This window comes from Cnephaeus nilssonii, assembly GCF_951640355.1.
Source record: "Cnephaeus nilssonii genome assembly, chromosome: 16".
Classification (NCBI taxonomy): domain Eukaryota; kingdom Metazoa; phylum Chordata; class Mammalia; order Chiroptera; family Vespertilionidae; genus Cnephaeus; species Cnephaeus nilssonii.
This window is the reverse complement of record NC_137087.1, coordinates 12775417-12802671: the sequence shown is the minus strand read 5'-3', so window position 1 is coordinate 12802671 and position 27255 is coordinate 12775417. Positions and strand designations below refer to the sequence as shown.

The 27255-nt window shown below is 50.0% G+C and overlaps 1 protein-coding gene across 1 annotated transcript; it reads left to right on the top strand.

Moving 5' to 3' along the window:
• Positions 1–6522: 6522 nt before the first annotated feature.
• Positions 6523–13209, top strand: LOC307112520 (conglutinin-like; the record flags this gene model as incomplete). The annotated part of the gene is made up of 7 exons (XM_079793250.1): positions 6523–6718; positions 8222–8323; positions 8556–8672; positions 8945–9061; positions 9458–9574; positions 10160–10243; positions 12830–13209. 7 exons carry the CDS (start codon positions 6523–6525, stop codon positions 13207–13209), a joined length of 1113 nt encoding a protein of 370 aa, XP_079649376.1.
• Positions 13210–27255: the final 14046 nt, after the last annotated feature.

The window sequence follows — 27255 nt, the reverse complement described above, 5'->3', positions numbered from 1 at the left end:
TTCATAGTATTTTTTTTAAACAATCCATTGTATTTCTGTGGGGTCTGTTGTTATTTCTCCTCTTTCATTCTGATTTTGTTTATTTGGGTCCTCTCTCTTTGCTTCTTGGTGAGCCTGGCTAGAGGTTCATCAATCTTGTTTATCCTTTCAAAGAACCAGCTCTTGGTTTCATTGATCATTTGTTTGTTTGTTTGATTGTATATGCTGAGCTATTCTTGTGCCCTTAGAATGAACCCCACTTAATCATGATGTGTTATTTTTTAAAATGTATTATTGCATTCCATTCCCTAGTATTTTGTTTAGGATTTTTGCATCTGCATTTGTCAGAGATATTGGTCTGTAGTTTCCTTTTTCTGTGTTATTCTTGCCAGGTTTTGGTATGAGGGTTAGGTTGGCCTTATAAAATGTGTTAGGAAGTATTGCCTCTTCCTCAATATTTTGGAAGATTTTCAGAAGAATGGGCATTATATCTGAATATTTGGTAGAATTTACTAGTGAAGCCATCTGGTGCTGTACTTTTATTTTTGGCATGGTTTTTGATGGTCGTTTCAATTTCCTCACTGTTTATCAGTCTGTTTAGAGTTTCCAATTATTCATGTTCATTTTAAGAAGGTTATATATTTCTAGGAACATATCCATTTATTCTTGATTATGTGGCAGATAGTCTTTCATAATATTCTAGTGTGATCCTTTGTATAAATGTGATGTCTGTGGTAACTTCCTGTCTTTCATTTCTGATTTTGTTTATTTCTTTTCTTTTTTTTCCTTAGTGAGTGTAGCCAGGGATTTGTCAACTTGATTCATCTTTTCAAAGAACTAGCTCTTTGTATTAATTTTTTGTAGAGTCCTTTTGTTCTTTATTTTATTCACTTCTGCCCCAATTTTTATTATTTCCTTTCTCCATCTGATTTTGGGTTGAGTTTTTGTCTGAAAGATCTCTTCTGTAATGTCAGTGGGGTATTAAAATCCCGTACTATGACTGTATTAATGTCAATCTCTCCCTTATAGTCCTCCAAGAGTTTTTGTTTTAATGTATTTGGGTGCTTCTATATTGGTTGGATATATGTCTACCAGGGTTATAGTCTCTCATTGGAATGATCCCTTTAGTATTATGTAATGACTTTCTTTGGCTATTGTTATGATCTTTGTTTTGGAGTCTATTTTCTCAGATATAAGTATTGCTACCCCACTATTTTTTCATTTCCATGTGCTTGGAAAAATTTTTCCATCCCTTCACTTTCATCCTGTGTGAATCTTTTGTTCTGAGGTGGGTCTCTTGTAGACAGCATATATATAGGTCATGGTTTTGTTTTGTTATCCATTCAGCTACTCTATGTGTTTTGATTGGAGTAATTAGTCCACTTACATTTAATATAATAATTGACTAGAGGTTTGGTGCACAAATTCATACACCAGTTGGCTCCCTCAGCCTGGCCTGCGTGGATCAGCCAAAACCAGCTCTCAAACATCCCCCGAGGGGTCCTGGATGCAAGAGAGCACTCTGCATAGTTGCTGTCACTTCGTAGCTCCTGTGCTGAGCATCTGACCCCTGGTGTTCAGTGTCTGGTTGGCCTGTCGCTTAGGCTTTTATATATATAGACTAGAGGCCCAGTACACGAAATTCATGCACTGGAGAGATGTCCCTACCCCAGCCTGCACCCTCTCTAATCTGGGACCCTTGGGGGATATCCGACTTCTGGTTTAGGCCCCAACCCACAGGGATGAGGCCTAAACCGGCAGTCGGACATCCCTCTCAGAATACGGGACTGCTGGCTTCTAACCTCTCGCCTGCTTGCCTGCCTGATTGCCCCCTAACTGCTACCTTGCCATCCTTATTGACATCTAACTGCTCCTCTGGCGGCCCAATCACCCCGAAATGCCCTCCTTGCTGGCCCAATCGCCCCCAACTGCCCTCCTTTGCCAGCCTGATTGCCCCCAAGTGCTCTCCCTTGCTGGCCTGATCCCCCCAACTGCCCTCCCCTGCCCACCTGGTAACCCCTAACTGCCCTCCCCTGCTGGCCTGGTCACCCCCTACTGCCAGTGTGGTTGCCCCCAATTGCTCTCCCCTACTGGCCCACTCCCCCCAACTGCCCTCCCCTGCAGGGCTGTTCATCCCCAACTGCCCTCACCTGCCAACCTAGTCACCCCTAACTGCCCTCCTCTTCCAGTCATCGTGTGGCAGCCATTTTGTGGTGGCCATCTTGTAGTGGCCATCTTGTGATGATGTGAGGGTGTCTCGTGAGGGTGCGGGGGCCAACAAGGCTTTTTTTAGTATAGATAGTTACTTATTTATTGTATTTATTGCCATTTTTAGTTTTTATGCCTATGTTCCCTCCCTTCTCTCTCTTCTTCTTACAACAGTCTCTTTAGCATTTCTTGCAATGCTGGTTTGGTGGTAATAAAGTCCTTTAGCTTTTTGTGTGTGTATCTGGGAAGCTTTTTATTTCACCTTCAATTGTGAATGATAGCTTTGCTGAATAGAGTAGTCTTGGATTCAGATTCTTGCTTTTCATGACTTTGAATACTTCATGCCATTCACTTCTGGCTTATAGTGATACTGCTGAGAAATCAGCTGACAACTTCAGGGAACTCACTTGTAGGTAACTGACTGTCTTTCTTTTGCTATCCTTAAGATTCTCTTAAAGTTTGCCATTTGAATTATGATGTATCTTGATGTGGGTCACTTTGTCTTCATCTTTATTAGGACTTTCTGAACTTGTATGACATTATCCTTCTCCAGGTTAGGAAGTTTCCTTTCATTCTATCTTCAAACAGGTTCTTTATTCCTTGCTCACTCTCCTCTCTCCCTGGTACCCCAATTTGTGGATATTGTTATGTTTCATGTTGTCCCAAAGTTCCCTTACACTGTCCTTGTTGTTGTTTTTTAATTCTTTTTTGTTTTTGTTGCTCTGATTGGGTGTTTTTCCTACATTGTCTTTTAAATCACTGATTCTATCCTCTGCTTCATCCAGCCTACTTTAAATTTTTTTTTCACTGTATTCTTGATGCCAGCTATGGGATTCTTCATTTCTGACTGATTCTTATTCATGAAAGTCACTGTCATCATCATTTGAGATCTGACTCTTCTCTTCTGTGTTGGTATAACTGAGGAAGGCAAAGGTTATCACTGTAACAGGAGTGTCTGGGTTGGGTCATAAATAAAATTAGACTCTGTTGTAATGTGGAGTTAGATGAAGGAAACACTATAGTCTGTGTTATACGGGGTGCCAGGCATTGAGAGGGAGTACTTATTAGGCCAGGAGGTAGCAGCTAATAGAAACTAAGTTGCAAAGAAGACATATAGGGCTTCTGAAATAAAAGTCACCATAAATAGGAGTTTGTCAGGCTACCAGGATAAGAGTTGTCAGGTAGGCTCTGTGGGGAGTGGAGAGCAATAGTTCAGGTCAGTTCAGCCTCCATGCTGATCCAGATCTCTGGGAGGCACACGAACATCCTAGCATGGGGATGTTAATAATGAAAGAGTTTTTCATTTGGGGCACAAGTGGCTCTACTATGGGATCCTGCTTCAAAACATTGCAGTATGGGAAAGGAGCCTTTCCTATGAGCCAAGGAAAACTGGCATTATAGACTCTACAATACACAAGGAGATGCCACAGCAGCAACAAAACCCAGGAGCAGTCAGCACCCCCAATGGAGTGGCCAAAGGAGAGTATTGCAGGCATTGGGCAGCTGGTATGTGGACCTAGGCAAAGGCTTGATGCAAGAGATGAAGCCACAGGGACCTAGAAGGGAGCAGAGATGACAGCAACAACAGCAGGGCAGGCAACCGCCCCATGGCCACTGGAAGTCAGAGTTTCCTGGGGGAGGCCTGCAATAGTGTATCAGCAGCTTAGGGTCCAAACTGCTTACTAGAGCAACACACAGAGGGAACACCAGCTAAGGAAGTGGGGAGATAATGGCAAGGATTTAAGGACATCCATCCCATAAAAAGCAACTGAGGGCACCCAGATCGAGACCAGGAAGCAAAAGAGTGACTTCTGCCAGGTGGCAGCTCCCTCAGCTACTGTCCTGACAGAATGCTGCAGCCTCTGCAACCCCTCTAACTACTCCACCCCTGCCCAGAAATGCCAAGAAGCTCCCAGCTCTTTCCCGCTATCTAGATAGTAATGTTGAGGTGAAGGTCAAAGAGAATTTGGCAGAGAAAGCCCTGACTCTTGACATATGCAAATGTGTGTACTTTTGCAATAGTTGTAGGTTATTGGGCAACTTGCTTCCTCATCTGCCCCTCACTCTGCTTCCTTGGCTTTGGTCTTCTCAGGACCTCGGATTCCTGGAAATCTGTAAAACCCAGACACTGATGATTGCTGCTGAATTCACAGAGCCCAGTGAGGTACAGATGAGGTCATGCCCTGAGGGTGCTCGGTAAACTCTAAGGTGACATGTATGTAGTGTTGGGAACTCAGTGGCAAGTTTCCAGAACCCAGGTGGGGGTGAGATTAGTGAGTCAATAGGAAGAAAATTATCCAAAAGAGTTCTTAAAAGACCAGCGCCTGGTGGCTCAGGTAACAGGGCAGCATAAATAGCCTGTGCGTGCCAGGAAGTGCGCATTTGCCTGGGGACCCTGAGCCCTCGAGGAAGCAATCATGAGTGTCTCTGGGCCTGCCTCTATTTTCGTTTTCTCTGTGTCCAGCGAATGTCCCTCTGCCCATTGGGGTGATCTAATTATCTGGTGTTTAGGGAGGCAGATTCTATGTAGATCTTCTGGTCTGGGAGGTGTGGGTGTGGGTGTGGGTTTGGGTGTGGGCCTGAGAGGGCAGCATAGTGGGGGAAAAGGACCGTTCTTCTTCCCCTCACTCTGCTTCCTTTGCTCAGTGGGAGATTTGCCTTCTGGGCTTGGGGAGGGTGGGTGAGGGGATATGACACCCACCGGACCCAGAAGCCATTGTCAGGAAGCCTCAGGAGGGAATGCAATTTCAACTCCTCACTTGGCTCTCTGCATCCCTGATTTCCTCAGAAAGGAAGGTGGTGGAGGAGAAACAGCCCAGCCCTTCCCAGGCCCGGGGTCAAAGCCCATCCTGGTACCAACTGCCCGTTGGACATGGAAAAACATTTTCCCTCTTAGCTTCAAATCTTTGTCTTAAAAATACACCCACTAGACAGCTTTACTGATTTCCAATTAATTTTTAGAGGCATCATTTTTCAGTAATACTTTAGTCAGACAATGAGGCATAAAGTGAACACTATGTGGTTTAAAAGGATGTGGCTCTGCCCAATACCTCTATAGGCCCAGCGAAGAGGCCTCATCCAAGTCTCCAACCCTGTGAGGTGGCTCCTGCCCAGGCCCTTCTGCTACAATGAGCTCTGGTGCCCTCGGTGCCATCTTGAGCTCATGGGCAGAATGCCTGTTGTTTTTTATTCTTCCCCAGATGTGGGCACAGGGCTCTTGAATTGTGGCAGCTGCAACCAGGGGGCCATGCCCTGGCTCAGGTGGATGCTTTGGTGCTCATGGCCGAGCCTCTGACCCAGCAAGGGCCACGCTGCTGGCCTGTGAGCTTGCCTGGTGTTTAGAGACTCCCATGATGCCCGAGGATGTGGTAAACTCGGAATGAGAAAGAACTGGTGCAAACAGGGTCCTCCGCAGCCCAGAACCACCAGCAGGTGGAGAAGAAAGCACTTGTGTGGCCAGGAAGGCCCTCCACTGCCTGCCCCTCAGGCTGCCTGGCGATCCCTCCTCCTTTGCTCCGTCCTTCAGGCTTGTTCCCAGCCTCTGCAACTCCCGTGCACGCTTTCCTGGCTCCTAACTGTACAGTTTCTCTCAAGAGGAAAGAAGCCCCCCATTGGGAGTGACCAGGTCCTGCACCCACCCTGACCTCACTTAGCTGCGGAGTCCCTCTCACATGTCACTGGACACCCTATTGCACATCTGTGTTTCCTACACCTAAAACCCCCCTTTCCCTGACGGAGCACACCTCACATGCCCTCCTCCACGAGGCCCCTCTCCCAAGTCGTTCCAGGTGGAGGGCATGCACTCCAGGCGTCCCCGGGTATCTCCAGCTATTCTGAGAACTTTTTTGGGGTTCCATCTGGATCTTTCTTCATGGAGACAGCGTCTAGTCCAGGAATGGCAGACCACCGGCAAACAGGTAGCCATGTGCCCATCTTGTGTTAGGACACATGGCACTGAGCATTCTGGCTCCTTTGCAGACAAGCACTGAAACCGCCAGTGCTAGTCCATGCAGGTGGCCTCAGTGAGGAGTGCACATCCTAGCCGTGCCGATGGCAGTGAAAGGGAAGTCACTAGAAGGGACAAAACGGGGCTCTGAGAAGAGGTAGATGTTGCTGATTACCCATGTCAGAGTTCAGCTGGTAACTCATGCCCGCCCAGGCCAGACTGTCGGGCCGCCTTGTCCTAAGGTGCTTTGGGAGTCCTGCTGCTCCTGATCCCACAGAAGGGAGAGGCGGTAGGAAGTGCCTTTCTGACTTCCTGGCGCTGGGCTAAGCACTAACCCGTGTTCTGGAACCAAGAGCATGTCCTTTTCTTTCTGTCCACCCCTGAAGGCCATGCTTCTCCTCCTCTCCGCGCTGGTCCTGCTCACACAGCCTCCAAGGTCTTGGGGAGCAGAAGTGACGACGGCTTCCCAGAAACATTTGGTTGATGCCTGCACCCTGGTCATGTGTGGCCCTGTGGAGAATGGCCTGCCTGGTCGCGATGGACGAGATGGGAGAGAGGGCCCCCGGGGCGAGAAGGGGGATCCAGGTAGGGCTGGAGCCATGGGCTTGTCCTGGTGGGCATGGGTGGGCATGGAATTGTGACCAACTCAGCAACTCTGGGTATTCTGCCGTGCAAGCCCTGGAAATGGAAGCCCACCTCCTGGGGAAGAGGTCCCCTGGACATTCAGTCCACCTGAAAGGCCTCGTTTCCTGTTGGCAAATGACAGGCTTCCCTGAGCCCTGAGGTGTTTTTGCCCCTGCCCTAGTGGTGGGGATTCCTCCCCTGGGATCTTCTGATTCCTCTCACCCCAAGAAAGAGCAAATTGTGGGTAAATGACTGGTATTTGGGGCTCTCTAGAACCAAGCTGCGGCACTTACAATTGTTCATTGTGGTGGAATGGTTTCTGTGCAGTGTATTAATATCTAACTAAATTCTACTGCATGAGAGGAGGGCAAAGATGAGGGCCCGTGGCCCCACACTCAGGCCTGATCAAAAGGATTTACCTAAATACACTACGGAGAGGAGGAAAGGGTGCTCATATTTCTTAACTGGACTTTTATAGCTGTTGAACTTCACCTGTTTTGCCCTTCACCCAGCTGCCATCTTATGCAAACACCAATAATCTGATCTCTGCATTTATGAGATCAGGTTCTCTGTTTTGTTTCTTAGAATCCAGATATAAGTGAGCTCACACTGTATCTGTCTCAATTTGTATGACTTATGGCACTTAGCATAATTCCTTCAAGATCCATTCATGTGTGGCAAATGGTAGGATTTTTTTTTTATGGCTGAATAATATTCCAGTGTGTGTGTGACATTTTTATCCACTCATCCATTATGGACACTATTAGGTTGTTTCCACATCTTGGCTACTGTAAAAAATGTTGCAATGAACATGAGGGTAAAGATATCTTTCAAATTAGTGTTTTATTTACTTTTGATAAAACCCAGAAGTGGTATTGCTGGAGCATATTTTTTTTAAAATTATCTTTTTAATTTCTTAAAGAAACTCCATAATCGACTCCATAGTGACTGCACCAATTTACACTCCCACCAACAGTGCGTAGGGGTTCTTCTTCTCCACATCCTCACCAACACTTGTGAGCTTTTGTGTTTTTTATAGTCGCCATTCTAGGAGGGGTGAGATGATATCTCCTGGGTTTGAATTGCATTTTTCTGGTGACTCCTGTCAGGGATCACTTCTGATATAAAGTTTGGTCCTAGGAAGGGGAAATCCAGGAGTCCATGATCCAGGGTAAAAGCTGGCAGATCCCCTGCTGTAATCCTGCAGCCTCGGGGCAGGCAGGGTGCACTGCATGGAAATCAGACAATCCTTGGCTGGACCCCCCTCCAGCCCTGGCAGGCCTGTTTCCTCACCTGTGAAACGGGGCTGTGCACACCCGTCTCCTGGGTCACCACTGGACTGAGGAGTGTGGAGGTGGAATGTCTACACCTGCGGAACCTGAAGGAACGCAGGGGCTGGCCCTGCAGTGCTGGCTCCTCCTAGGCCCAGGGCCAGGTTTATGCCCATTTCTTCTGCTGCTACAGGTCCACCAGGAGCTACAGGGCCAATGGGGATGCTGGATGTCCCCAATGTGGAGAACGGCTCTGCTGGAGAACCTGGACCGAAGGGAGACTCGAGGCCAAGTGGTGAGCAGTGGCATGGACTGCAATGCCTGCCACTAGGCCATGCGGGAGGATGCACATACCCACCCGGGAAGGAGAGCTCCTGCAGGTGGCAGTGAGTTCTTGCAGGGAAGGCTGTAATACTCCTGGGCGGCATCTGTGCGCTGTTCTCTGACCTCTATGACTGCTCTCACCTTCTCACACTCTCCCCATTCAGAGAAGACTCAGTGCACTGAATGGCTGGTCCTTTTCCCAGGACTTGCGGGACCTCCAGGTGTGCCCGGGCCGGCTGGAAGAGAGGGTCCCTCGGGAATGCAGGGGGATGTAGGACCCCAAGGCGAACCAAGCCCCAAAGGAGAGCCTGGGCCCAAAGGTAGGAGGTTGGTGTGTGGTGGCCCGAAAGGAAGAGAGAGGAGTCACAATGGCAATCCAGGATGTGACCTAAGGATGCTCAGCGAGCCAGAGAAGCCAGGGCATCACCACTGACAGGCCTTGTTGTGGCCCCTGCCCCCACACTCCACATCTGGAGCAGCCCAGACAGTGGGGTGCACAGACCCCAGTTCTCCCTCTCCATGTGGAGCTGAGGAAATCATCCAGCATGCACACAGTCTCAGCAGCCTTTGTCCCAATCTGTTCCTTCCTCAGGAGAAGTGGGTGCCCCAGGCGTGCAGGGCTCTGCAGGGACAAGAGGCCCCCCAGGTCTCAAAGGAGAGCAAGGTGCCCCTGGTGAGCGTGGAGCCCCTGGGAATGCAGGCCCACCAGGTGAGTGATGGGCAAAGCTGGGGCAGGCCTTCGGGTCTCCTGTGTCCACCTGAAGCTGTGGATGCCTGTCCCTGCCCCATCACCCCGCCAGCTCAGAGCTGCAACACTGGGCCCTGGGGAGTCTGTGCAAGGAGGTGCCTCGCTGGGCTTGAGCTCTGTAACTGGGGAGAGTGTGGTGTGAGCAGCAGGGACAGTCTGCATTCTGGGAAGGCCGGGTGCTGGGTGATGGGACAGTAGTGTACAGAGAGGGTGCGTGGCTGGCTTTGGACAGACTGTATGTGGGAGGGTGTATTGCTGGACAATAGCACAGTCCACATGCTGGCGGCGGGGGGTAGGGGGGGTGAAAAACGGGAAAATATGTGCTGAGCTCACCCTCCTCTTCTTGTCTGATCTCAGGACCTGCAGGAACCCTGGGATTTCCGGGATCTCTCGGCATCTTGGGCCCCCCAGGACTGAAGGGGGACAGAGCTGCTCCTGGGGAGAGAGGAGCAAAGGGAGAGAGTGGGCTTCCAGGTAAGGTACCTCCCCTAGCTCTGGGCGCCCCACCAGGGTGCAGAGGGAGGAGGGCCCTCTGCTCAGTGGTCAGCCCTTTGTGGGTGGGGTGGGGTTGTGAAAGCAGGAAAGGCTGTGGGGCTGAAGGCAGGAAGATGAGGCTCTGGTTTAGACTTAGTACACGGGGGAGGACAAACCTGAGCAGCTTCCCATCTGGTCACTGGGACAGCTCAGCTCTCTTCCCAGCTCATCAGAGAGCTTTGAGAATCAAATAACCCAGGGATGGGGAGCACTTGAGGGACATGCAATCCCGCCCCCCCACAAGAGATGTGCTCTCAGACTCTCAGAATTTGATGTGAAATGTCATCTGGATCAGAGTTAGTGGGGTGCCAGGACCTGCCCAGGGCACAGTGTGCTCACAACAGAGCCTCAGGGAACCCGAGGGTAGCAGGGCCAGCTGTGTCAGTGGCTATGGATTCCTGGGGCCCAGCTCCTTCCCCTCCCCCAGGAAAGCCTGTCACTGAGCACCCTTCCCTTGGGACCCGGACTCTGAGCCGATACCTGGCTGTGAGGGCCTGGTCTTCACTGGGCCTCTCTCTCCTGCAGACATCGCTGTTCTGAGGCAGCAGGTGGAGGCCTTGCAGGGGCAGGTAGGACGCCTTCAGGGAGACTTCCTTCAGTATAAGAAAGGTGAGTTCCTGGACCTGGACCTGGACCTGAGCCAGTCACCAAGGGCAGGCCCCAGGCGGGGTCTGTGTTTGGGTTTGGAGTTGGCCAGGCCTGAGGCAGGCATGGTCCTAGGATTGGGGCCTCTAGGATGGTAGTGGGTTTGGATGATGAGCTGGACCTGGGACTGGGGCAGGACCTGAGGCTAAGTATAGGGTGCGGCAGAGCAGTGCAGCCACATGTTCCAGGAGCTGGAAGCAGATGCAAGGGGCACGTATCAGGCTGTGCCCCCTACACCAGCTCAGTGGGCTGGTGCCAGCATGGTCAAGGCTACCTGGCTCCAGCCCCCAACATCACAGCCACCTGGGACCCGAGCCAGATCAATGCCCCAAGCCCAGCTGTTCAGATCTTCCCTCCCGCCGACCTGTGCTGGTCTCTGGACATCCCAATACTCAGGATGCATTTCTTATCTCTATGGGGCTAGGTGTTCAAACCCCTCAAGATGTTGCTGCCCAGCCCACAGCAGCAGCAACTCCAGACTCTGTCCTGAGAGTTGGGGCTGGATGCTGTGCTTGGGTTCAAGGCTGTGAGGGTCTGACCTTGGCATGTGGCCATTGAGTGTCTCACCTGAGTCAGGCCCAGGGTCCGCCAGGGGGCAGGCTGCCTCTGGGCTCTTCCCAGTGCTGGGCTCTCCCGCTCCTCCCTGGGTGTTCATGGTGGAGACTCTTCCCTAACCTGGGTGCTGAGGAGTCAGAGGCCCCCAGGAGCACAGCCAGTGCCCTGTGCCTGTGGGCATCTCCACCTGAGTCCCTAATTTGCCCCTCCTCCTCCCCGCTTTCGCCATGTCAGCTTTCAGCTCAGATCATTCAGCAAATCTCATTGATCCAAAGAGGAGTTTCTGAACGAGGAGGGCATGCGGGGTGCGACATAGGGTTGGCTCCTATGTACCTAAGGCCACTGAGTACCCACGTACCAAGGGTGAGGTTTCAAGCATTTGGTATGTCTTCCTCTCTCCACAAACATGCATGTGCACTCCCTCCCTCACATGCACACTGATGCAAACAAAGGAAAATTCATGATATGCACCTGCCACACGTGTGTGTATGACACACATGCCATCACTCACCTCATGTCATCTACACCCTCGAGCACAAACTCATATTCACACACACCCAGGTGGGCCTTCAGTGCTCCCATGTACCTTCAGATGGGCACGTGGCCATATTCGTGTGTGCACACACAGACCCTCCCGGGCGCATGTAATGAGTGGCAGATGAACTCTTGTCCAGGGCTGCTCTGGGTGCCCTCCTGAGCCTGTGGACAGTCTGCCCCCTGAACCCTTGTGGAAGGGTCACGGTGGGTCGGGGTGCAGCCTGGGCTCCTCAGCAGCCCTTTGGGGCTGCAGCACAGCCCTCTCAGGAGCCCTGAAGGCTTCTATGCACGAACCCAGAAGTCAAATGGATGGAAAATGAGCCCGACCAGCGTGGCCCAGTGGTTGAGCTTCAAACTATGACCCAGGATATCATGGTTCTATCCCTGGTCAGGGCTTATGCCCGGGCTGTGGGCATGATCCCCAGTAGGGGGCGTGCAGGAGGCAGCCAATCAATGATCCTCTGTCATCATTGATGTTTCTCTCTCTCTCCCTCTCCCTTCCTCTCTGAAATCAGTAAAAATATATTAAAGCACACACACACACACACACACACACACACACACACACACACACACACAACAAAGGGGTGGAAAATGAGATGGAATGAAAAGAGCTGTTGAATGTCACACAGGTGATGCTTTTATCAATTGCATTCCTGTCTTAGAGATGAAGAACAGAAACCCTGAAAAAGGAAGTGATTTTCCCTTGCTACCTAGATAGTCATGGCCAAAGGGGGCTGAATACCTGGGCCTCTGGGTCCCAGACAGCGCTCTCTCCAGCACTGACTCTCTCCTGCCCCTGACGCCAATGCACACCTCTCAGCCGTCTTCGTCCTCTCTCCCAGCCCTCCAGCCTCACCCACACGCACACCTAGGCGCCAGCACTGGGCAGCACACAGTGCAGAGACTAGCACATCACTGCCCTCAGAGGGCCCACCCTCCCCTCTTCTTTCCCACGTCCACACACGGCACGGACCTCCCAGCCAATGCCACCTGCCCTGCTGTTATGCAGGGTCCCAGTGAGAGCAGAGGGGGCACCTTCCTTGTTTGCAGCTCTCAGAGGCCGCACGATGCCATTTCGCTGCACCCTGCCAAAGCTTTCCAGTCCCACCCGGGAACTGGGAAACCGATTCTGCCATGCAACATGGGGTGAGATAGAAAGAGCACGTCTCAGCTTCAGTGTGAGATCAGATAAGGGTGACTCTCCAACTCCACATGTGATGGTTAATGAAGCTGAGCCTCTTACCCTCTCTGAGCCCAGTGTTCTCACCTGTAAATAGACACACAGATCCACCTCCCAGTGCGCACTGCGGAGCCAGGGTCTCGCCTTTGTCCTCCCGGGTGCTCTGAGGCCCTCTATGGGAGGCCCAGGGCTCTGGTTGGAGCACAAAGGTCTCAGAGCAATGGAGCTTTGGCAGGTGCCCCCAGAACCCCAACCTGACTGTCCTCTCCTCCTAGTGGAGCTCTTCCCCAACGGCCGAGGTGTTGGCCAGAAGGTCTTCAAGGCAGCAGGCTTTCAGAGACCTTTCCAGGAGGCAAAGCAAGTGTGCGCACAGGCCGGGGGGCAGCTGCCCTCCCCACGCTCTGCAGCTGAGAAGGAGGCCTTGCAACAGCTGGTGGAGGCTGAGGACAAGGGTGCTGCGTTCCTGAGCATAACTGCCTTCTGGACGGAGGGCACGTTCACCTACCCAGGAGGGGAGCCCCTGGTCTATTCCAACTGGGCCCCCGGGGAGCCCAACAACGATGGTGGTAAAGAGCACTGTGTGGAGATCTTCACCAATGGCAAGTGGAACGACTTACACTGTGGAGAGAAGCGCCTTGTGATCTGCGAGTTCTGAGCCCCCATGGTGGGTGGGGGAGCTGTGGCCCAGGAGCCAGGCCCAGACCCATGTGCTGCCCACATGACAATGAAGAGCTGACGGCCGGGCTTCTGCACAGAGCCGTGGGATGAGGCCAGCCAAGGGCTCCCATGGAACTCCTCTCTCAGAATAAAATACACAACTGGCTTCACACACTGGCTGCCCTGTCAGAGGGAGAAGGGGCCAGCCTGCTTTCCCAGCTGCAAGGGATAAAATTAGTTCCCAAATCCAAAGGCTCCTCCTCAGCCCTCTGCCTCCTCAAACTGTCCACCCAGCTTGTCACTCCCTCCTCTGTCACTCCCTCCTCTGTCACTCTTCCTCCTCTGTCACTCCCTCCTCTGTCACTCCCTCCTCTGTCACTCTTCCTCCTCTGTCACTCCCTCCTCTGTCACTCCCTCTTCTGTCACTCCCTCCTCTGTCACTCCCTCTTCTGTCACTCTTCCTCCTCTGTCACTCTTCCTCCTCTGTCACTCCCTCCTCTGTCACTCCCTCCTCTGTCACTCCCTCCTCTGTCACTCTTCCTCCTCTGTCACTCTTCCTGCTCTTGCTTTGGTGTCCCCTTAGGGCAGTTCCATATCTTCCTCTTTTACTAGCCCCTCCTCCTCCTCTTGACCACTTAATGGAGATGTGCTCAAGTCTTAGCTCTCCATTCTCTCCCCACCTCATCCTCACTCCAGGGATGAACTCCTTCTGTCCAGGACTCAGATCCCTGGCACCCACATTACATGCCTGCTCGGGACCTCTCTCGGAGCCCCGGACTTCTCTGTCCAATGCTAGCTGGAGCCCCAGGGCTGGGAGGTTCCAGTGGCTGCTCCTTGCCTCAAGGCCTGAGCCCCAGAAGGTGCACAGTGCCATGGGCTGACCTGGCAGGTCATCTGCCTCCCTGGCAGGACTGTGTGGCCCAGTTGAGTAGCCTCCTCCGCATCCCTGCACACCAGGACCTCATTCTTCCCTGTCATTGTGACTGCCTGTCGGCTCATGGGAGGGAATCCACCTGCTCAATCCCCATTCCAGCTGACATCTCAGGCACAGAGCATCCAGGCACGCTCAGGTTCACTCCCAGCCCTCTCCTTGCCTCCATCCAGGAGATTCTTCCCCCACGCTGCCTCAGAGACAGCTGGCCAGTTCCTCCTCGTCATCCCACATATAGGGGGAGAGTTGCTCAAGGCCCCAGGTGTGTCAGTGCTACAACTTGGTCACGTAAAAGGTCATCTGATCCCAACCTTTATACTTCTGGCCTGTCAACTTCTGGGCCAAAGGCCTCTGTGTACCAGTTGACTTTAATGACACTTGTGCTTAAGAAATTGGAAGGACACCTGGATGAAGCCCAGGCTCATAGGAGAGGCAACAAGACTCCTCCTCAGACAGGAAACCAGCCCTCCTTTGTTCCCAGGGACCGGAAGCCACACCCCTCTTCCCAACACTCCCCAGCCACACCTCAGATGTAGGACAGCAGGTCTGAGAGCAAAAAGCCACATCTAATCAACACGGTGTCAGATGGTACCAGATTCATCGGGATGATCACTTAGTAAGTTATGTAATGACTAATCACTGGGATGTACACCTGAAGTTAATATAACACAGTATGTCACCTATAACTTAAAAATGAAAAATAACTTAAATAAATAAAGTGATCATTGATAGGTAAAAAAAGGAAAACAAGGACCACACCTCCCAGCAGCACTCAGCTCAGTCTCTCTGCTGAGACCTTGTTCCTGTTACTGACAAAAAAGCCCCAGGTCCTGGCAGCTTCTGAAATATGTCAGTTATGCAACGGTGAGCAAATAATCTTCAATTCAGAAGTCAGACCTGGACCCCATCCGCCAGGGCGCTGAGAAAGGTATTTCATTGCAAATAAAAAGGAAAAAGCAGTGGATGTGGGTTAAGCCCAGGGAGGCATATTTTCTAAGAATGAAGAGTTCTGAGGTGGCTGAATGACTACGGGTGCACACGCAGCGCTGTGCGGTCTCCCTGCTTCTGCCTCTGTGCACCCTCGCCTCTCTTCCTCCTTTTCCCACCACCTCCTTTTGCTTCCGGCTCTCAGCTGCCCAAGCACAGTCATGTGTCACACAGAGATCAGAAACTCTTGCTTGATATCAGGTCAAAATTCCTGTGGAAGTGAATCGGCCTGTCTCAGGTGCCCACCTCTGGCCCAAGAGACTAGGCCTGGGGGTGGACCACACAGCACAGTATGGCCATTGGGACCCATGCAAGGTCATGGTGGTCTGGCAGTCCCTCTAAACGTGACCACTTCCCACCCAGCACATAAGGCAACCTATTTCTTTGACAAGAGTGGAGTAAAAATGGCATAACTGACTCAATAGGAAGAACAGATGTGTCCTGTGGTGTTGAAGGCCAGGATTGTGGAGACCCCAGGCCCTAGGAGAAGCTTTATATCCACCTCATCATGGGGTCTGATTCGCTCTCCAGCACAGAGAGCAAGTAAGGAGGGCCATTTGGATTCTGTAGACACAGCCCGAGGAAAGCCAAGGACTAAGGCCAGCATTTCAGAAAATTCAGGTTTTAACCCTTTCTTAGCACAGCAACCTCTCCTACACTCACATTCATGGGCAGAGGTGAATTCCGGCATTAAACAGCATTAGCCCTGCCCCACCCATAGTAGCTTGGTCCCTAGTGTAGTAGCCTGGGTGCCAAGTGAAGCCAGGACTGCGAGACTCTGACCTCTCAGGAGATGCTATGACCTCACCTGGCCAGGTGACATCCTGGGAGCAGCCTGGGGTCCTTCCACGTGTGGAGGGTGACAACCACAGCAGCTCCTTAGGGAAGCCCCTGCTCAGTTCAATAGTATATTCTCAGATCACCTCCTGGTTTTCAACCTTCCTGCTACTCAACTAACCCACTTCCCATCAGAAACTGACAGTGGGGCGCACTCTGATGTTTACTGGTGTTAGGATCTTTTATCTTTGTCCTGAATTCCCTCGATATAAAACACTGAGAACTGAGTTGCTTAAGTTCAGGGCATTCTCAATCACTCTTATCTTCTGGATATCCTTAATTCAAGTTTAATGGTGTGCTTGATCTTTTCAAGCTACCGATGTTTATATACGAGAGCCAAGAACCCATGTATCTACTAGAGGGAACGACATATTTATAAGCTAAATATTTATCTAGGCACATAGTCATACCCTCCTAGATGCTATAAGCCCTGGACATCGGTGATATGAGGGATAAGCTGAAGAACTATGTTCCTGCACACAATATGGGCACTCAAGAAGAAGATTTGAAATGAGTGGGTGATTGTAAATCCTTTTAACCAGGAGAATAGAGGAGAGCCTTCTCTTTGTGGGATCACCAAGCTACTGAGAGACCAAGACACTTCTTATTATTGTCCAAGCTGTGTCTATTAGGCCTCCTTATGGCCACTAGTAGGATCTTCTTGTAGGCTTTACTGCTGTTGTTTCTTTTGTGTGTCTGAATATTTTAATCCGAGAGACGTTATGAAGGCTGGTCTGTGACCTGTGTCGCTTCTGGGTAGAAGCAGATAAAGGCAAGTGCACTGTCTGAAATGCCCTATTCTCTGCTGCCATGGTGGGAGCAGCAGCATTGGTGGTTATAACATGTTGTGTAACCCAGCATTCTTGAAACCTGAGCAAATGCAGGGAAAACACTGAAGATCACTTGAATGGATCTACCTGGACCTTGAGTGAGGTTTGGAGATTGTCACTGCAGCATACGTAGCCCATCTTTACTGCACAAATTTTGAATATTAACCCTCTTGACTTTCAGTTACCTAAGCAATATAGTCTCTCTCAGGCTGCCTGACTCAAACAACCTTGAGCCACAGAAGGACTAACGAGGCCCCCCCTACCTGGGCAAAACGGTACTTTTCATATTTGTTTAGTAAGAAGACAGAGTGAAAAAATGAAAGAGTTGAGTGAATGAAATCCTGAATTCTTATTTGTAAGCCTGTTTGTATGGTTGAATAAAGTGTTTCCAAGACATTTCCAGGCCCATTGACCTGAGGAAATAGCACAGTGACCCCCTAGCCAGCCTCTCTGCACTTTTATTAATTCCCTGAATGCTTCATTTCACATGTAAGTGGCTGGGGTCTGGCCGACGCCAAAGGTCAGATGACACCTTCAGGCCAAGGGAATGCATTCTGTGATCAGAGGGCTGGATCGGGGCAGGAAGGAGAGGGTACAAGTGCTGCTGGGTGCTGGGTTTTGAGCAAGCCCAGGACACCTGGCCCTGGCCACAGAGGGCCTGAGAGGATAGGAAGAGGACGAGACGAATGTGAGTTCTCCAAAGACTCAGTTCCAAAAAAGAGTGAGGCTGGGAGGAGCTCATCAGGAGGTCTTATGAGAGAATAAACAACCTAGAACAGTCAGAAAAATTACTTACAAAACAATGAGAATGCAGTTGGTCCTCTTAAGTTAAAAGGTTTTATAAAACTAACATAATTATAATAGTGTGTTACTAACACAGGAACAGATGGGCCAAATGTAAAGGCTACCCAAGCCAGGCCCAAGTATGTCTATACATATATATCATATATGCATGATAAAAACACATTACCAAGATTATAGGAAAATAATGAATGGTTCAATTAATAATTCTCAGTTAAATGGGTAAGCATTTAGTGAAAAAATAAAATCAGATTTTTACTTACATATAAAATTTAAAATCAGAACTAAAATATAAAACCTCTCTGCCAAAATTTAAGGCAATGTAAGATTAAAATTGAAATGCTCAATTATCTGCAAATATATAACAGATAAATCAACAAGAAAATGATGAATATTGAAGTAGTAATGATAAGAGAAATATCTAAGAATGAGAAGAGAAAATTAATGAAATAAGATCTACTAATGCCAATAGTAATGAAACATGAAAAATGTACAATCTTAGTAGTAATTAAAGAAACTCAAATTAAAGAGCAGTAAACATGCAAAAATTTATGGACTAGAGTTCAAGCTATACTCAGAGGAAAATGTACTTTACTTTCATTATTAAAAATCTCTATATATAAAAGCCTAAGCGACCATCGTAACCGAAACAACTGAACAGTCGACTGAACAGGCTGCATGGGGAGACTAGGCCGGAAGTGGGGTTAATGAGGAACAACCAAACGACTGAACAAACAGGCTGCATGGGGTAACCAGGCCAGCAAGGGAGTTAGTGAGGGATGACCAAATGACTGAGCAGCGGGCTGTGTGGGGTTACCAGCCCAGCAGGGGGTTTAATGAGGGGCGACAAAACGACTGAACAGCAGGCTGTGTGGAGTGACCAGGCTGTCGGGGGCAGGGGGTGGGGGGTAGGATGAGGGGTGACCAGGACAGCAGAGAGGGGCATTGAGGGGCAACCAGGCTGGCAGTGGGGGAAGTTGGGTGTGACCAGGCCAGCAGGGGGGCCATTTAGGAGCAATCAGTCAGGCAGGCAGGTGAGCAGTTAGGAGCTAGTGATCCCAGATTGTGAGAGGGATGTCTGACTGCCGATTTTGGGCCTAAACCAGTAGTCGGCCATCCCCCGAGGAGACCTGAATTTGAGAGGGTGCAGGCTGTGCTGTGGGGACCTCTCCCCCCCCCCCCACACACACACACCATGCACGAATTTCGTGTACCGGGCCTCTAGTTACAAAATAAAAGCATGGACATTGAGTGTGGTGTTAAGCCATCTCTGAAGCATCTATCCACCCTCCATCTCAGACCAAGGGTGCTTCTGCCTCTGGACTCCTCAGACCCCTTCCACAGGTGCATCCTAAATGCACCCCCACCTTTCCTGGTCCCTGCCCTTGGGATGCTTGGGAACCAGACCTCATCAGTGTAACAGGAGAGGATCACCTAGGAACTGCAGACAGAGCACGAGAAAGGGTCTGCACAGGTGGCCAAGGTTTTCTCTCCAGAGAATGTTCTTGCTGGGTAAAGGGTCACACAGGCAACTCTCCTACGAAATCTGATAGTGCTTTTGTGGTGGTCAATGCCCGGTTTGTTAACAAGAAGCTGAACTTGGCAGAAGCACCAGCCAGAGCTGGACAATGGGTTCTTTTCCACACACTATCTCAGATCCGTTGGTAGTCACTGCAGGGTTCAAATGGCCCCAGGGTCTCATCCTGGCTAAGATATGGTGTTGAGTGTAGAGAGCGCTTGGGAAGGCACATGAGCATTTCTTACATCATTGTCAGCTGAATCCTGTGGGGTTGGCAGAGCCACGTCCTGGAGACGTACCGTGCCAGAGGCAGGTACGTCATCAGCCTGACCCCTTAGCTCAGGTGCCAGGGAGTGGGTTTCATTATCTAAGTTCAGTCAGGTGCAAGGAATGGACGTAATTGTCTGTGCATAGCCAGGAGTCACGATTACAAAGAAGCCACAAGGAATGAAAAATTACAGCTTGATCTTTAACCATGATTTCACATAATTTCCTTTATTTTAAACTCTAGTAAAACTTCCTGGAATTATACTGTATGTAATAAATGCACTGTACCTGCTCTGGGTCACTGTCTCTCCATCAGAGGACCAACTCTCCCACCCGGTACCAGCTTTTCCACTCTGTCTCTGTGTCTCTTTCTTTCATTTTCTCAATCCCCAGCTGCCCCTACTCAGCATTCATGCACTGCTCTCTAGCCGTGGCTGGTGGTGGTCTGAGAGAGAAATAATAGCTGAGTAGCCATGTCTGCTGCTGATATGGGGGAGGAGAGGGGCAACACGTGCTCTAGTGTTTGCTTTCTTGGTGTAAGAAGTCAAGGCTCCTCAGGACCTGAGGGAACCCAACCAGGGGGAGCCACTGAGCTGCATCAGTGAGCAAATGAAGGCACCTTCTGGGTCCTCTGCAATAATCCCGGTGCTCCCATCAGCCGGGCTTCCAGGAAGCCCAAGGACAGTTACAACACAGACTGACAGCTAGTGGGACAACAGTCATCTCCACTGCAGACATGCAGGAGATCCCCACCATCTCGATGTGGGCTGAGCCCTCCTCTGGTGTCCTCATTGGTCCCAGGCAGTCTCTCACGTTTCCTTAGTTACAGGTCCTCAGCCTGAACTCCTCTGCACCACAAAGGCCACAGATAAACACTTAGCAATGTTGTAAAAAGGAACCTTGCTCAGAGAGAAGTCCACAGTCTCTCCTGGCTGATGCTGAAGGGCGGGGGAAGAGGGAAGCATAGAGCTTGATTTTGGTTGAACGTCACAGAGATACACAGAGGTAGCTAAGGGGGATACCCACACATCCAGCCTCCACAGAGCCAGTCCTGTCCTGGCAGGGATCTGACTTCAGCCTAGAAACAGAGATCTGAGGTGGGTAGACAAGAAGGAGGATGGGGGGTTTGAGGGGTGGCTTTCTGAAGAACTCACATTGAAGGTGTGAACATGAGAGAGACACACAGACCCGGAGCAGAGAATTCCACCAGTTCCAGGGATTGCTGGACATGAGGGCTTCTGGTCACCCAGTGGGACAGTGTATCTGGCCCTGGCCTTACAGGGGAGGGGCATTTAGGAAAGGCATTCTAACTGGGTATTGCAATCAAGGCAGCAGAGAAGAAAGCAGGAACATCTGCAGTTGCAGACAAGGGCTCCACCACTCACCTGCCCCCATATTGGCTCTCTGAGTTTGCTCGCCCTGTCTTAGAGACACCAGCAGAGGGCAGCATGAAGCCACTGCTTTTACCCAAGAAAGGAAGCTGTGCCCAGAACCATATTCCAAAGTAAGTCTCTCCAAGCAGCTTCTCTCTTGGTTCCAGCTTGGAGCTCAGTCAAGCTCCTGAGAAGGTTGTGGGGTCACACATTTTTTGGGGAGCACTGCAATTCCTTCAGTTATTTGTTTATTCCTTTATTCACTCAACAGTTATTGAGAGTGAGGTGGTCCCCAGCACTATTATGGGCATCTGGGACTTCATTGTATGACTCAGCTTATAATAATCACAGTAACACCAAGAAGGAATGCTTGCACGGCATTCATCAGGGCCAGTGCTCTTCTGGCTGCCTTACTTGTGCCAGTCCATTTACTCTTCACAGCCCTGTAAGGGGGGCACTAGTCATAGCCCATGTTTACCACGAAGGGAACCAACACCCAGAGTGTGTGTGAATTGCTCAGGACCTCAGCTGCACGGGGTGTCAATACAGGTAGTCTGGCTCCAGCTTCTGTTTTGTGTGTGTGTGTGTGTGTGTGTGTGTGTGTGTGTGTGTGTGTGTTAACATATTTTTATTGATTTCAGAGAGAAAGGGAGAGGGAGAGAGAGTTAGAAACATCAATGATGAGAGAGAATCATTGATCAGCTGCCTCCTGCACGACCCTACAGGGGATTAAGCCTACAACCTAGGCATGTGCCCTTGACTGGAATCGAACCTGGGACCCTCTGTCTGCAGGCCGATGCTCTATCCACTGAGCCAAACCAGACAGGGCTCCAGTGTCCTCTTAATGACTTTGCTACACTGACAAAACCAGACAAGTAAATGGTCAGGATGATTTCAATGTCCACAACGGCCAATATGAAAATAAACCTGGGTATAGTAATGGGGACTGGTGTTGGAGTAGCCATACATTCGATGGTCAGATAAAGACTTTGAAGGGGAGGACAATGGTGACAATAAGAGCCAGGCCCTGCAGGAGGGGGATGATGTTATTGAGAAGGCAAACCCCTATTTTGTAAAAACTGCTGTTTGGAATTCTCTGCTGTTTTTCTTAGACGGCCTCTTATTCTAAAAAAATAACTTTGCTTTCTAGCCTGCTTTAGTCTGCTTGAATAATGAGGACCATAAACTTAGCTGTCTGCCCTTGTAGGCCAGAGACTAGATATGCCCATAAATTTAGCTGTCTGACCTTGTAGGTCAAGACTAGGTATGCCCATAATTTTTAGAACTGTGTTTGTTTTAAAGACAGCAGCGAGATAACCACTAATTGCACATAGGGCTGGCTCCTTAATAAAAAGGGAAGTTCTCCTTGTAGCTTTACTTACAATTTGAATTCATTTTCTCTAAGCCCACCGCAGTGAATAAAGTGTATCTCCAAACTCTCCTGCATTGTTTGATTGTTCCAGTTCTCTGTAACATTATCACCCACACAATCTCTGTTGAGCCCAGGGGTGGTAGTACTCAGCTCAAGGCCACTTGTGGACACTTTGTCCATGACCAAGTATGCATGTACCTCACCCTGAGCCTCTGACATCACCCAAGCCAAAGCTCCTCAGTGAGGGGTGTGCAGAGCAAGGCACCTGAACATAGGCTGGGGGTGGGGGTGGGGAGGTAGTGGCTGGGGCTGCTAATAACAGGATGCTGGGAATTTCAAGCACTGGGTCTCCTGGTTTCTATATAGAAACTCACACACTCACACAAGCACAAAGGTCCCAAATTCATGTGCACACAATTCCCCACTCAGGGTTTTACCTGCGCAGTGCCTCACCTTCTCTGATATTTGGCAGAGATGTTCCAGACCCAGGCCCATTGCCTGAAGCCAGGAGGCAGTCAGACCCTGGAAATGCAGAGGGAAGGATTTGGGTCAGCAGTTGCGTTTTACTAGTGAGCCATGAGCAGCTGAAGGAGATTATTTGGGATCTGACACTGTGGAGTTAAGCAGGACACCCTTCACCTGGTGAAGGGCTACACGGATGGAGAAGCCCTGGCCCCCTGGCTTCTGGGTCTCCCTGTGAAGGTAAAAGGCAGGAAGAAAGCTGCTAGAATGGTTGTATTTCCTTGAGCAGTGGTTTCCAAACATCTGGCTTGCCTAGGGACCTCACCACGGTGAAGGTCTCTGAGCTTTTGATGCACTGGGTCCAGAACAGAACCAACTTGACCTTATGACTCTGCCAAGCCTTCCAGGAAGCTCTGCTGGCACGCCTCTGAAGAGCCACCTGAGGTGGCCCTCAGGGTTACAAAGACAACATCACTTTACCACGTTCACTTCCCAACATCCCCATGCTGACATTCGGTCTCTTCCTGGTTAATGGGAAATGAATTCCTGATTCTTAGCAGGTTTTAATGCACAGATCAGTTACACAATTATGACAAACAATCTTCCAGGTCAGAGGCCCTCTGCCATGTGAAAATACAAGTCCAGGTCTGCTATGACCTGGCGCTGGTGGATCTCTGATGGCCACACAGAGGGAAGCAGGTGGCCCAGGGCTGAGGAATGCGAATGCTAGGCCATTAGCCGGTACCCCAAGTCCCCATCCTCTGGCGTGGGCATGGCTGCGAGTGAGAACAGCAGAGCTGTAGGGCTCCACAGAAAGATGATCCTGCAGGAATGAGGCCCTGCAATTCCAGGTGCAGAGCCCAGCTGGAGCCGGGCCTTGAACGTTGCAAGCTTTGGTAGCTGCTTCTCCTCTGGTGGCGGAAGCAAATCACACTGGCTGGGTCTTTATTCCCTCAGGAGACTGTGGACTTACATGTACTTTAAATTCAAGGTTACTATCTTCAGAGCAAGGTGGACTCGCCATTCTAACTTACTATGTGTGGCTTTCGATGGACTTGAGAAACAGGTGATCCATGGTCAGGCCACAATGACTTTGCACAAAATGGCAGGTAACCAAGACTGAAAAAATTTCTGAGATCCTGCAGCGTTTGCTCCTGAAATGGGCCCCATGGATCTGAATCTGTGTGACCATTGACTCCTCCAGCTTTAGCAGGGAGAAGCCTTGACAGAGCAATTTAGATATAGAGATTGAGGCCCGGGGAGCTCACATGCCATTCAATGCATTAGGCAGGGACATGCTTCCCAACCTTGCATTTCCCACCAACCTACTGCCTCTCCTCCAGCCTCAACATGGCACAGACAGCCAGGCCTTGTCTCCCTTGGGCACAACCCTGGACTCATGCCCAGGCTCCACAGAGGTCTCAGCACCTGCCTCCTGTCCAGGATTGCGCTGAGCCATGACCTTTGGGTCCTCACTCTTTGCAAGAGGCAGCAGAGAAAAACTGCAGCTCAGATAGGCCTGCGAGTTTCTTGGTCCAAAAGCCAGCCTGGGGAGGGACACGGCAAATAGCGGGGCTCAAGAGGTCACTCAGTCCTCCCCACTCCTGAAGTCCAAGGGGAATGTGCTGCTTAGGGCCCAAAGGCCTGTCCTTGGAGCCCCTGGTTTCATTAGGTCCCCTGTGCAAGAGATGTCGTCATCGTATATCCCTGGGTGAAGGGAACTGCCTGCCCTTAGCCCGTGAGGGAGTGGGAGAGGCTGTCTGGAGAGGCTCCTTAAATCCTTATGTCCGTCTTGTTCCAGATCCTGGGAAGCCTGGATGAACTGTAGTTACTACCTTTACACTCTCATGAGAATAGTGTATCTTTAGATTCATGCCACTCTCACCAGAGCTAACTTGCATGGGTTCCACGACTTATTGATAAGAACTGGGAAGTGAATATTAAGGAGGTGGTTGCCTCAATCCTAGATGGAGGCAGAATCGTGGCAGGCAGATGCATTTAGAGAGAGGAGCTCTGAAAAGAGGATCAGGTGCGAGGTCAGGAGAGGGACAGGCAGAGGAGAAGACTGGAAGGGGAATGGAAGAATTTGAGCTTGTCCTGTAGATTTTTACTGTTTCCCTGACTATTACATACTGGGAAACAATCCATGTGAAGTGCATGACTGTCTTCTACAATTTTATACCTAAAGATACTGTCCTTTATGCACAGTATAAACACGAAGACATTCCCTTCAGGGCAGAGCACGATCCCCCTGCCCCTTACAAAATATAGAAATAATTACATAATGGTTACCAGTCCATTTTCTCTGTGTTTTCTTGACTGTGGGAAAATTCAGGCGTTAACTTTCATGTTGGTTGCAGTAATCCTTCTTTGCAGAGTCATCGTATGTGCATCTTCCTTTCTTCTTGAAAGTTTCTGGGCTTTCCTTTTTCTATTTGCCTTGACGAATGGTTTGATAGGTGCCTCTAAACTTGAAGTAGCCTCCCACTCCTCTGGTAAGCAGAATGGACTTTAATTGCAAGTAGAGAATTGTTCTGCTTGACATCACAAAATTACACTTGGCATTGCCCCCAGGTGCAGTGCTTGAAAGAGAGAGTCTCCAGGGATTAAAAATCCAGTCATGTGACACAGGTCCTGCCCTGTCACCCCTACTTTACCAGCCTTCAGCATTTCCCAGGCCACCTCTCACCCCTGCCCCACAGTCCTGCAGAAGGAGGGCACCTGAGAGAGGCCTCTCCCTACATTTTCTTGTCAGATCCACTCCATGCGTCCATGTGGGCATTTTTTGGGGGTACCCATTCAACAAATACTCATCAAGCATTTCCTAAGTTTATGGTGCTCTCTCTGGGAGTTCAGATACAAAGAAAAACAGAATAGAAATTTAATTTTATTTATTTTTATTTTTAAAAATATATTTGATTTTTTTTTTTCACAGAAGAAGGGAGAGGGCTAGAGAGTTAGAAACATCAATGAGAGAGAAACATCAATCTGCTATCTCCTGCACAGCTCCTACTGGGGATATGCCCACAACCAAGGTACATGCCCTTGACCCGAATCGACCCTAGGACCTTTCAGTCCACACGCCGACACTTTATCCACTGAGCCAAACCGGTTAGGGCTAGAAAACTAATTTTAATAAAAACATCTTATTAAGTGGCCTTTGGCACATTCATGAACTACTTTTCAACCTTATTTGGTGAATGGGCTCCAAGTGGAGCTGCAATTCACTCTCTCCCGTTTGCTGCATGGGTTCTGCAGCATCTCAGCTCCACCGACCCTGAGATTGCTACAAACATGCATGGTCATGAGCAGGACTGTGGGCCCACAGCGTCAGAATCCTGCTCAGAGGGCGGGTGCGGGGAGGGGGGAGTTTGGTCGGCCTATTAGTTGACGCTGCATCATTTGACCCACAGGGTGTGAAGCTCACCATTAGGGAGTTTTTCCTTTTGTATCTATTAATAATGGACCCATTGACCTATAATGGGATGAGAATGTTCCCGGAGGAAGGGAACACTGAACATGGACAGACTGAGACTGACAGTGCCCTGTGAAGAGGGAGGTCAGGAGTCTGCCTGACCTTTTGCCCCCACAGTGATGCTGGCATGCGCCATATCAAATCAGTGTCCTAAAGGTATGCTGGAAGGAAAGGCTGTGCTTTGTTCTCAAGATTGCCCTGGTGGCTATAAGGAGGCCGTAGTCACTTGGGGATTCCTGGGACTAATCCCGGTACCATGTTGCTGTGGTAGCAAAAGGGGTTCCATGGAATGTAACCTCCCAGCATGATCTGATCACAGATTTCTAACTGGGCAGGTCACAGTGAGTAGTCACACTGCAGACATCTAGTGTTTTTAGTAAAAGAGTTAACACACCTTTGAACAGCCTCTTTTCAGACCCCTCAAGAGAAACCACCCTCAAGAGAGCATGGAATCTCGTTACCTACCCTGCAATCCATTTCCTGCCTTGCTTTCCTCCACCTTCAGGTTATCTCCCTTAGGTCCCTCCTCAATTCCAAGTGCACAAGAGAAGCCACAAACTGTCATTCTAGAAGCATTTTCTTAGGCTGTTGTCTGTCTAACAGGTGTATCCTCTGTTCGGTGTAGATAAATTTTATAAACATTCTCTACAGGTTTGGACTTCTAACATGGACATTGCATGTTGCCAGGTGTTACAGTAGGTGAAGGGACTTCTGATGCAGCACATGAGCAATAAAGACACATCCATGTCACAGATAGGACTGGGCGAGCCATGGGGAGGGATCGAGAGCATCAAGTCATGGCAGCACTTGGACAAAAGGAATTGGATCTCTTGGAGGCCGAGATCCGCTGCTGACTGACACAGATGTGGCCCTCCATGGGTCCCTGTGGCGGGCTGCAGTGTCCTCGCTGAGAAAGGAGAGGGCTAGACTGGCCCTTTCCACGCTTTCACTGTGACCCAGTGCCCTGCTCTAGGCAAGACAGAGGGTGTCCTCTGCCAAGGACTGGACCAGAAACCCTCATGTCAGCCTCTTTTCACTCCCTAACCCCATAATCAAACCCATCCCTTCATTTTCCTCCCATCCCCAACAAAGAATGAGTCAACACTGCGCATGAGGAAAACATCACTGAATTTTCCTTTAGGGCAGCAGAGAGCTCAGCAGAGTCAATGAAGGGTTGAGGGACCACCTCT